Genomic DNA, 12,634 nt, shown 5'->3' with positions numbered 1-12,634 from the left:
ATACTATACAGTCCTGTACCGAGTGACAAATTCAGAGAAGATGAACTCCCCAGATGGATTCCTGACAGACACTTCGCTCCCAGAACTGCCCCAGGTGGATGTCCGAGCAGTGGGGGAACCGTTCACAGAAACGGAAATTGGGGAGGCTATAGCGGCGATGGGAGTGGGGAAAACTCCTGGGCCTGATGGTTTTCCTCCAGAATATTATAAGAGGTTCAGGGATGACCTGGTCCCGCATCTAATGAATCTCTATGCAGAAGTTGACCAGAATGGCCTGTTTCCAGAGGGGCTAGATGTTGCCACCATTGTTGTATTGCTTAAGACTCAAGCCCCATTCCCTCTCCTGCGTGGACTACAGGCCCATATCTCTGATTAACAGTGAAGTAAAAATCTATGCCGCGATACTGGCCTCTTGTCTCAAAAGGGTGATGCCCCTGCTGGTGCACCCGGATCAGGGTGGTTTCATGGCCGGACGTAGTACGCGTCACTGTATACGAAGGCTCCAGGTGGCCCTTGCGTGGCGACACCGACTGCCCCAACACCTAGCCCTCCTGTTCATCGACTTCGAAAAAGCGTTCGACTCAATTGACTGGGGGTTCCTTTTTGCGGTGCTCCGGCGCGCCGGTTTTGGACCAAGGTTCCGCCGACTGGTCCAGGCCCTGTATACAAAGCCTACGGCACGGTGCAGGTCAATGGAGTCTTGTCCTCGGCCTTTCCGATTCATCGGGGAACCCGACAGGGGTGTCCCCTCTCCTTTTTGCACTGGCCATTGAGCCATTGGCGGAGATGATAAGGAAAGACACGATTTACCAAGGTTGGAAGTGGGGCTCTTCGTAAGAAGACCGAATGGCCCTATATGCGGACGACGTTCTGTTGTACATGGCGAACCCGGGAGTGACCGGCCCCGAGGTTTCCATCTATTACGGCATTTCGAGGAGGCTTCAGGGCTCAAAATGAACCTGGCAAAATCGGTACTGGTTCCTCTGGCACGGTCGCGAGAGTGCTTTGACTGGCAAGAGGTGATCCCCCTGCGTCGGCTAAGTTTTAAATACCTAGGGATATGGGTTGCGCTGCTCCCAGAGCTAGCCTGGTCCCTGAACTTGACTCCACTGGCGTCTCGCATACGGGAAGACCTTAAGCAATGGCAATCATTGCCCCTGAACGTGTTGGGCCATGTAGCTTTATACAAGATGATGGTCCTACCACGTCTTCTATATGTGGTCCAGAACCTGCCATTCGTGATCCCCCGATCATGGTTTAGAAAGCTGGAAGGAATTACCATTTCCTTTATATGGGGAGGGGCAAGGCACCGAGTAGCGTCCCGGAACTGCCGAAGAGGGGTATACGATGGGGGACTGGGCATGGCCGACCCTTACCTGTACTACTTGGCGACCCAACTCCTGGTGGCTCACGATTGGTTCAACGGGGGTGGTCGGACCCGGCTTACCAGGTAGAATTAGACGCTTTGGGGTATTCCCGTATCCAGAATGTGCTATACAGTGCACCGATCCTTAGGGAACTGGAGCCTATCACCAATGCGGTCCTCTTAGCATGGAGAGCGGCCCTAAGACACACTGGTTGGAACAAAGTGGTTACTCGGCAAACCCCATTGTGGCATGGTAGCTGGCTGAAAGAGACAGCCGAACTGAAGGGATTCGGGAATTGGGACACATTGGGCATATCCTTGGTGGGAGATGTGTGGAAGGGAGGTATGATGAAGCCCTTTCAGGAAGTTCAACAAGAGTTCCAATTGTCCCCGAATCAATTTTTTTAGATATCTCCAACTCCGGCATGCCCTGGCTATGCACCTAAAAGAATCGACTCCCGTACCGGAATTCAACCCAGTGGAGGCTAAAATACTCATGGGAAGTCTGGGGAAGAAAGGCGTCTCTCAGATCTACAAAATGTTAGTTACCAACGCACCTGGGGACCTTGACCACCTTAGGAAGGGATGGGAGAACTGGGTGGGTCCACTTGAGGAGGCGGACTGGGCGGAAGCATTGATGTCTCACCGAACATTGGCAGTGTCGGCAAGGCTGAGGGCGACACAATTTTATTTTCTACATAAAGAATATCTGTCTCCAGATAGACTGCACAAGATGGGTTTCCGCAACTCGGCCCAATGCCCACGATACGGTGAAAACCAAGCCGACTTCTTTCATATGATATGGTCCTGCCCCGTGGTTCGGGTGTACGGGGAGGGAGTAAACCGTGAGCTGAACAGTATCTTGGGAGTAACGCAGGTATTGACCCCCAAACAGGTACTATTGGGGGTGATGGATGACATTGAGGGATCTAGAGCAGACAAGACCTTGGTCGGAGCAGCGACGATGGTGGCCAAGAGAGACATTGCAGGCGCTTGGAAGACCGCCAGGGGCCCCTCCCTTCAGAAATGGAGTCAGGGGTGGACTGGTGTGCAGCCCAAGAAAAAGTGGTGTACGAATCAAGGGGATGTCCCCATAAGTATGAGAAGATTTGGGGGAAATGGACGGGATTGCTAGACTAAAGGGGCTTAGTAGACTGTGTGCATATGCTGTAATTTCAAACTATGAAATCTTGGGGAATCCTGTGTATCCCGAGTACAGAAATGTCAGATTAGAATTGACTGTTCAGCCGGCGACCAACGGACCATGGCTTGTATGTTACCTATATACTTTGTCTGTTCCTTTTAAAAGCAATAAAAATGTGTTTATAAAAAAAAAAAACTGCACATACAAGACACTGCAGTGGCAGGTCTGAGACATGATTATAGGGCTACTCATGTGAGTGTCACAACCAGTGCTGCAGGCCCACTAGTAGCATTTGGTTTACAGGCCCTGGGCACCTCTAGTGCACTTTACTAGGGACTTACTAGTAAATCAAATACGCCAATCACGGATAAACCAATCAACAATACAATTTACACAGAAAGCATATGCACTTTAGCAGTGGTAAAGCTCTTAGAGTTCAAAAGCCAACAGTAACAGGTCAGAAAAAATAGGAGGCAGGAGGAAAAAAGATTAGGGATGACCCTGTAAAAGTCCGACACTTAAAAATGATATATACAAGCTACAGAATTAGGCCATTTGCTTGCAACATAGTACAATGAGCTCTCCCCAGTGGCAGACGTAAGTCAGAATATTTCTAGGTGTGTGTTTATACCTCTGTAGCACGTCTCAGAACTGTATAGCTGATTACTATTTCCTATGTGTGGTATTATTTTTTGTGTTAAAGTACTCCTCTGTCTTTTACTAAGAGGAGCACTAGGCTGGACAGTATTCTTTGTAACTGTTCTCTGTCTGAATTCTGAGTCTCTTCTCCACACTACCTGCATGAGAAGCATTAGATTACTCATATTTGCTACTCTGAGAGTCAAGTAAAGAAGGGGTGTACTTGGCATCCAGTTTCCATTGCCACAATAGGTCAGGCACCGGGACATCAATGGTAAAAGTCCTTGAGCCCCAGGGTTGTGACCCAGTAACCCCCTGCTTGTCCTTGGCCCCTAAACAGTTTCTCATAGCCTGTGGATAAGAAAAGGTTTCTATTCAGCTTCTGCTCAAAACAATGCATATAATGAATGCACAAATAATGCTACATGTGTGCAGAAGGCATGCACTGAATAGTCACATCAAGTGATTTTTAGGACTCACCTACACAGCGCATATGCTGTGCTGAAAGACACATTATTTATTATTCAGTGGGCTTACAAATCATCCATAGCATTCCATGCATTTTTTCATTATCACTCTAATTTGCAATCTTTCAATCGCTTAGATTCCAAAGGCTTCTCTTGCTTTAGCTCTTCTCCACAGCATGGACCAGTTATGTGTTGTTACTAGTCTTTTTGCAATGCACTCTATGACATTTCACTCTACCGCTCTCCACTCGACATGCCTCCACCCTATTCTGCGCCAATTGACACCACACAATGCCACTCAACACCACTCTACTCTGCTCTACACAACTCTACTCTACGTCACTCCACTCTAAACCACTCCACTCTACCTTACTCTAAGGTGCTTTCCTCTACGCCACTCTACTGTACGCCACTCCGCTATTTTCGTGCCGTGCTGAACAGCAGCCACTGTAATGTTAGCAGACGTGATTGCAGAACAGATGTGCAATAACATGCAGTGCTTGAATTGTGATGGGTGGGTTGTCTGTGGCAAATATGAAAAATTAGCTACCAAATAAAAATGACTGGACAATCTTTGTTCTGCACGGCCTGTGGTATGTAGTGTCTGCTGGCAATTAGTGATGACTCTTGTTCACGGGAAAAAGTCAGTAACCAAGAAATACAATGCACTGAGATGCAGTGAGAGAAGTGAGACAAATAAAACATTATGGGCCAGATGTAGGTAAGTCACAAATTGCGACTTGCAATTTGCGAGTCAAAGCGACTCGCAAATTGCAACTCGCAATTCGCGATGCAGAAAGGTGTCTCAGACACCTTCTGCGACTCGCTATGGGGTCGCAAAGACCCACCTCATAAATATTCATGAGGTGGGTCGCAGTTTGCGACCCCATAGCGAGTCTAGGCACTCACGGGGATGGAGGCCTGCTGGAGACAGCAGACCACCATGCCCGTGACTGCTTTTCAATAAAGCAGTTTTTTTCTCTCTTTGCAGCCCGTTTTCCTTAAAGGAAAACGAGCTGCAAATAGAAAAAATACCTAAACCTTTTTGTTTCGGTTTTTTTCAGAGTAAGCAGTGGTCCATAGGAGGCGCAAAAGGCTACGTACATCTGGCCCTTAGTAACTACTGATAATAAAAACAAAAAAACTGTGAAGAGGGAAAGGACGTCATGTGCATGTTCGGGTGGTGATGTGAGCTCGTTCTCCCACTTCACCATCCTTCCCAGGGTCACATGGTGAAATATTGTAATACGTAGGGAATGGGTCCTTCATGTCACGTGTTGAAAATCCCCGATACACCTGGTTCCAACAGGAAACGTGCTAGAGAGAGGAAATCCTCATTTTTGATGACAGTATAGTACTGCCAATGCCATCGCTGGCAATTTCTGGGACCCCGGGGAGGGACTGGCGTAGCAAAATGATGTGGATAGGGACAGATCTGAACGGTCAAACGTGGGGCTGCGGCCCCCGTGAAGGGGCTTGTATTAACACTTTGTGTGGTTGAAAACAATAATATCCAACCAGCCCAAAGATTGTGATCCTTCCGTGAAGACCCTTTCCTTCTAACTCCTCCTCTTCCTCGTCAGCTGTGCCATTCAACATACGCTGGAAGTAAGAGCCCCGGCACCTTGGTAAACCCGCTCCACCTGCGCACACAACTTTCACCGTTTTGACGTTCTTGGGGATCCGAGTGAATAAAAAATGTTCTAGCTTACGCGTCAAGAATTTTCAATTCTATTAAGGACACGGAGGCGAGGATTATGCTATCTCTTTCTTTACTGAAATATTCACAGCAGCCAATGAAATCACAAAAAAAAAAAACTACATATCCCAAGATGCCCAAGTCCTTGCATCACATGTACCAATCACCTAACTTGACCTTAGTCCTTATAAGTCTTAACCTCAAACGTCATATCCTCTTTCTTTGATTAAACCAATAACGTTAACTCTCTTCCAAAGACCTTCTTCTGCAATGGATGACACTGAACCTCATCCTTGAATGGAATGTCCAACGAAGATAAACCAGACTGAACTTCAAGTCGGACTCTTACTCCTGGAAGGAATGAACTTTTAGAATGTAGATACTAGGATGAAACCCTCAAGAATTCTTCTGATCCGAACCTGAAATAACCGATAAATACAGGGCGGTAATCTCTCACAATGTTAGAATATACAGTAATCACAAAACTTTTTTCCATTCCAATCCCCAATAAATCACACTGGGAGGGTATAAATGAATAGAGATCATAAACATATGAATACCATTACCTTTATTCATTAGAGGGTGAGATAATCCTCGCCTCCGTGTCCTTAACAGAATTGAAAATTCTTGACGTGTAAGCTAGAATTTTTTTTATTGTATATCAGGAACGGAGGCTCGGATTATGCTAGTTCAAAGCTGACCCATAACAACAGAGGCCACATCTAGCACAGGCTTAAAATAAAACTTACGAAAAGTGCTCTCAGACGACCAGTCTGCTGTTTTCATAATGTCCTCCAGACTAGAACCCAGAGCAAATAATTTTGACGCCATGGCTCCTCTAACTGAATGAGCACCGAAATGACTGGTATCAATACCTGCTTCATTCATTAACCACCTTAACCATCTCGCAAGAGTGGCCGAGAAGACTGGTTTAAATGGTTTCTGTAAGGCAATTAAGACTTGCCCATTCATGTTTTGTCTAAACTCCTCTGTAACCACTTCGTAATCTTTAAGACACTGTACCACACATAACTTTGAATTGTCTGGAAACCAAGGATAGGATACTGACCTGCAATTAGTCTTAGTTCTCCTGGAAATATTGAAGGTAACACCTTCCGGAGAGTAAATCCTACCGGATAAGTCTAAAGCTCTAATATCTGAAACCCTCTTACATGAGACTAAACATAGTAACATAGTCAGCTTAGCTGAAAGCTGTTTGCGAGATAAATATTTGTTACTGGGCCAAGAATCTAAAAATGTTAATACAATGTTCACATCCCAAAGATTAGAGTATTTGGCCCGGGGGGGTGGTCGAGAAACGAATACCTCTCAACAGTTTACACACTAAGGGATGTTCACCTACCGGTTTACAATCAATGTGTACATGACCTGAGGAAATTGCCGATCTGAAATTATTATTCGTCCTATAGGCCAGACCTGAAGAAGCTAATTCAGCCAAAAAATGTATAATTAAATCAATACTTGATTCCAAGGGATTAATACCCCTTCCATTGCACCAACTATCCCATCTACGCCATGCAGAAGCATATCTCTTGTGGGTACTAGCTGCCCAGGCCTGCTTGATATAGCTTTCAGCTTGCTGCGAAAGGCCTGGGGTTTTCCATCTTGACCTGAAACCCTCCATGCCATCAGCGTTAGAGTCCTTGATACAATCAATGGATGTTGAAGGCCCTCCGGACTCAACAACAGGTTCTGACGAGGAGGAATGAGCAATGGCAGTGCACATGCTAATTGAAGTGCAATAGGGAACCAAGGCTGAGACCTCCATAATGGAGTCACCAAGATCAGATCTGCCTTCTGCCTCCGAACTTGAGACAGGACTCTGGGTATCAAGAGAAATGGAGGGAATGCATAACTCAGAGCAGGGTACCAATTCTGCAAAAAGGCATCTGTCGCTATAGCCTGTGGGTCCGGCCTCCAGCTGTAGAACTTCGGAGTCTGAGTGTTGAGGCGAGACGCAAAAAGATCTATCTCGCAACAACCCCATTCCTGGACTATCTGTTGGTAAATCATTGGATCCAATCTCCAATCGCTGGGACCTGTCAGATATCTGGAGTTCCAATCTGCTATTGTGTTCTGATCTCCCGGAAGATATTCTGCTAGTACCACTAACCTGTGACTCAGACAGTAATGCCAAAACTCCTTGGCTATCTCCGCCAGAGCTCTGGATTTCGTTCCCCCCAGCTTGTTGACATATCGTACTGCTGAAATATTGTCCATTCTTGCGAATTTTTAACGCAGGAAGAATCAATTGTGAGTGGATCGAATCGATCTTGAAACCCAAAAATTCTATCACTTGGGATGGTTTCAACAATGACTTCTGCGCATTGATAAGGAAACCTAAATCCTGTAATAGACTGATTGTCCAATTCAAATGCGTCAACAACTGTCGGGGAGTCTTGAGCCATCAAGAGGATGTCGTCCAGGTATATGATAAGGCGCACAACCTTGGTTCTCGACCATTCCACCACTGGTCTCAACAATTTTGTGAAGCACCATGGGGCCGAAGACAGGCCGAACGGGAGAGCCGTGAACTCCATACAATGACCCTTCCACTGAAACTGAAGGAATCTCCTGTGGGGGGCAAAAATCGGTATTGAGAGGTAGGCATCCTTTAGATCTAGCCGAACCATCCAGTCCCCTTCTAAAAGGATATCTCTCAACATGTGAATCCCTTCCATCTTGAAGTGTCTGTACACTATCCAAGAATTGAAGTCTTTTAAATTTAACACCAGACGATGACCTCCTCCCTTCTTGTCTACTACAAAGATGGGATTGCAGAACCCGGAGGAGTGAGGGGTTGAAAAAATTACTGCTCCTTTGTTTACTAAAGTTTGCACCTCTAAGTCTATAAAATTCAGATTTTCTTGGGAAAAACTCATATTTAAAGGAGGGGATAATTGGATCGGGCTGCTGATAAATTCCAGATGAAAACCTGTCACAGTCTGAATAACCCAAGGATCCCCAGAGATCTCTTTCCATTTGTTCACAAACAGTCTCACTCTTCCTCCAAGCATAACTTGTGAATGGTGAATAATGCTTACCGGTAAAGGAGGAGTCTTGAATAGCTCCTTGTTGACCTCTGCAGTGTCCCCTGCGGAATCTGGACCTCCCTCCACGGGGGCGGGAAGGATAGAACGTGGCATCTGCTTGGTCTCCAAACCAGTTACCTCTACCTCTCGGGTAATAGCTTTGGGGACTGACAAAACTACCTCGGCCGGACATTCGTCCGCCATAACGTCCAGCCCTGATAAAAAGGCCTCTCCTGAAAACTTTTTTGAGGGACAATTGAGCCTTATCAAGGGTGGAGAAGGTAGAGCAAAATTTTGCCAGTTCTTTATTGAAGGATGAGCCAAAAAGAAGTCCTTCGGCCGCTGGACCCGCTTCTGAAGATGATAAATCTACTAATTTAGGGTCCATTCGCATGAGTATAGACTTTCTGCGCTCGGTGGAAATAGCACAATTAGTGTTACCCAGCATACACATCGCTCTCTGAGTCCAGCCTAAGAGGACGTCTGTGTTAACAGGGGTGTCCGACTCCTTGGAAGCGACAGCCAAATCTAGGATTTTTGTTAGCGGGCCAGACATATCAAGTAATTTATCTTGGCAGATGCGCCAAGACCTGTCTAGGCCTTTTTTGGGATCCTTTGCGTATTTCTTTAAAAATGTTATCATAGTTGGGTCAATTTCTGGATTGTCCGTCATATTATTGTCCAGATCTGGTCTAGGGCATTCCGCCCTAAGATGAGAGCGAACCTCCTTGTCAAAACCTTTTCTTATGTTTGCGTGCACATATTGAGCAACCTCCGACGAAGGAACCCAATTAGAAGACCAAGGGTGCATAATATCTGAAGGGTCAAAGTCTAAAAAATGCAGGGCCGAAGGCTGTTTTTTGGCTTTTTTACTGGGAGCTGGTTCATTTAAGTCATCCGAATCAGGATTGTCAGAATCCCCGGAAGAGGAAGAATCCTGTTGAGTGCTATAATTATGCTCCGCACTCCTTTTCTTCCGCAATTTTTCAAACATATCTGCATGTAAATCCCCAGAAGGATCATCCCTTACCAGGTTCTTGGATTTAGCCTTGGATTTAGAGGGTATCTTAGGAATGGTCTCTTCAGAGAGAGAGGATGCATTGCCAGTCATCCAGCCCTGAGATTGGGCATATTCTAACAATTGCCCAGAGAATGGGCCAAGCGCTCTTATCAAGGCATCATTAACCGACTGTTGCACTCTGGAATCTAGTGCCTCGACCAAATTTACCTCCAATTGGTTGTCAGTGTCGTCAGGGTAGTACCCTGCATCCTGGTCACTCCACTGAGCCATAGGTATTATTAAGACTCACAACAAAGTTAGAAACAGAATTAAGGGGGAGTGAAAAAACCCCTTACAGGCACTTTTAGAAAGTATATAAATATATATATAAATATATTCAAATAAATAAATATAAGTATAAATATATATTTGTAAATGTAAATGTTGAGGAAGCTGCCTGTAAAAACCACTCTAGGCAAAGACTTATTTTTTACATTTTAGAACCCAGCAAGGATTTTAGCTGGGCGTCAGGGAGGTGCTGTACTTCTCTGTTTAAGGAAAAATGCAAGCTTCAATGCCCAGCGTGCCGCTCCTCGAAACTAACCGATCTCCCCGAAGAGTACAGGGAAAGGAGATCGGCTCGTTAAGATCGAGCGCGCACGGCAACTCTCGTTGCCTCAGCGCGTAGAGCACTCCTGCTTCACTCCACCAGCGCTGGGGTCATAAAAAAAGGGTAACACTCGGCGGGAAGCCGATAACACTACTAAAAGAATCACAAAAGCGAGCTGAATCGTGTCACTTGAAAAATTCAGTAATTACACAAATAATTAGATTAAGTGCATACAATATATGACATAAAGAGAGGAAATGTTACTTATCTGCTGCGAAGCAGTAAAGAAAGAGGATATGACGTTTGAGGTTAAGACTTATAAGGACTAAGGTCACGTTAGGTGATTGGTACATATGATGCAAGGACTTGCGCATCTTGGAATATGTAGTTTTTTGTTTGTTGTGATTTTATTGGCTGCTGTGAATATTTCAGTAAAGAAAGAGATAGCACAATCCGAGCCTCCGGTCCTGATATAGAATTCACATTCCTGCTGCCGGCGCACTCTCATTTGTGCGCACCCACACCTGCACTGCCTGCCCTTACCTACTTCCTCAACACTCAAACTGGGTTGTTTTGTTAGTCAGCCGTTGTTAGCGTACACCTTTGACGCCTATTTGCGTAATCTGCATACACGCGGCACACATTACGTCCACAAGTGGCGATACATACTCGTTTTTTAAAAATATTGGATCTTCTACACAAGCGTCATTTAGGTACCTTCACCATCCCCTCATTACCACCTGGTGATCACAGGATCATTACAACTCTGACGGTATAAACACCTTGTTGAGACGGAATAATATTACTGGAAAGTTAACGACAGCGACTTAGCATTTATTTAAGGAGCTGGTAAAATATTTCAGATGGTAAAAGTATATTTTAGGATCGGCCATACATACCGCTCTGGTCATTTTCACCCTCAGTTACTAGGAAGGCCATGTGATAGTTTCCGACATGTTCAGGATACACCTTCTCTAGTTCACATACTGGAGGATAATGTGTCACAAATAATGTCAAACACGTAACCTGCAAAAAACAACAAAAAAAACAACCGTGTAAGTAATCTAAACAGTTTGGGGAAGGTGTTTTCAAATATTTGTGCTTGAAGGGGCAGTGGATGGAGAAGAAATGCAATGCAAATGCTGCAAAGCTCTTTTACAATAGCTTGTTGTGACCAAGCAGCAACCACAAATTTTGCTCTCACTTTGGACAGTTTCAGCTGTCCATAGCAAACAATACTGTATACAATACCACACAAAGTCAGCCATTGGCGAGAAGGCTTTCTTGTCAATGTGTGTTTTTCTGCTTTCCCTCCAGTTTGTCTCACCCCTGTAGCACACCGTGTTTGCTCTTGTTTTTCATTAGCTAACAGGTAGCCTTCCACTGCAGATGTCAAAGTACAAGTTACTTACCTTTGGTAACAAAATATCTGGTAGAGACATTCTAGTTGCAGATTCATTACCTTAGAATTTCCCCCAGGCGTCAGACTGGATCCGGAGATTTTTCTTCGAGCAATACCCTGGCACGTCGGTAGATGGTGTCGGTCGACTCTGCGGCGTCGTAGTCGCCGTGATGACGTCAGGAGTAGTACATAGACACCGCCCTCGCGCAGTGGCATCCGTTTCTTTTAACAACTTTCCATGCCAAAGCGCAGAGCCGCTAAGAATACGGAGATTGGTGTGCCAGAGCTAAGGACCTGAAAGGGGGAATCCCTGTCCCTAGAAATCAATTCACAAGCGGGTAAGATGGGTGGGCGGTAAGGAATCTGCAACTAGAATATGTCTCTACCAGATATTTTGTTACCAAAGGTAAGGAACTTGTATATCTGATAGAGACTTCTATCTGCAGATTCCTTACCTTAGAATAGATACCCAAGCAGTGCTATTCTCGGTGGTGGGTTGCGAACCAAGATCATACTAGGAAGTCCTGCAGGACCGAATGACCAAAGTAGCTGTCCTAACGGACCTGACTGTCCAGACAGTAGTGCTTAGCAAACGTGTGCAGGGACACCCACGTAGCTGCCTGGCAGATGTCCAGGACAGGAACTCCACGTGCTAACGCAGTGGAAGCAGCAGTTGCTCATGGAGGAATAAGCACACAAGCCCTCAGGAGGTTGCTTCTTGGCCAAAGCGTAGCACATTTTGATGCAAGGAAGCACCCATCGCGAGATGGTACACTTTTGCACTGCTGCCTTCCCTTTTTTCATACGAGTATGGAGGTTTTGAGGAAAGGGCCTGAAGCTCACTCACCCTGCGAGCAGAGGTGATAGCAACAAGAAAGACAGTTTTGAAGCTGAGGAGCCACAAGGGGCAATTATGCATTGGCTCAAAGGGAGTACACATCAAATAATTAAGTACAAGATTAAGGTCCTACTGAGGCATGATAAATGGAGTGGGAGGAAATAAATGGGTGAATCCTTTTAGGAATCTACTCACAATAGGAGATTTAAAGAGTGAGGGCTGAACAGGTAGCCTAAGAAATGCCAAAATGGCAGATAAATGGCCTTTAAGGGTGCCCAAAGCAGAGCCCTGCTGGGCCAAAGAAAGAATGAACAGAAGAACCTCGGATAGAGGGGCAGAAACAGGATCAACAGATTTGCTGGTACACCATGCCACAAATTTACTCCAACAAAAGGCGTATACACTTTTGGTTGATG

The 12,634-nt window shown here is 45.6% G+C and overlaps 1 protein-coding gene across 3 annotated transcripts in view; it reads right to left on the bottom strand.

Annotated features, from left to right (window-relative positions):
* Positions 1 to 12,634, bottom strand: part of MSH3 (mutS homolog 3) — a 1,766,808-nt gene that overhangs the window by 89,432 nt on the left and 1,664,742 nt on the right. For all 3 annotated transcript variants that reach the window (XM_069224514.1, XM_069224522.1, XM_069224532.1), the window contains one exon: positions 10,878 to 11,004. In XM_069224514.1, coding sequence (XP_069080615.1) covers positions 10,878 to 11,004 — 127 coding nt within the window. The remainder of the gene's footprint in view (positions 1 to 10,877; positions 11,005 to 12,634) is intronic.

The sequence above is a fragment of the Pleurodeles waltl genome, chromosome 1_1 (assembly GCF_031143425.1).
Source record: "Pleurodeles waltl isolate 20211129_DDA chromosome 1_1, aPleWal1.hap1.20221129, whole genome shotgun sequence".
Lineage (NCBI taxonomy): Eukaryota > Metazoa > Chordata > Amphibia > Caudata > Salamandridae > Pleurodeles > Pleurodeles waltl.
This window is presented reverse-complemented; position numbering and strand designations above follow the sequence as displayed.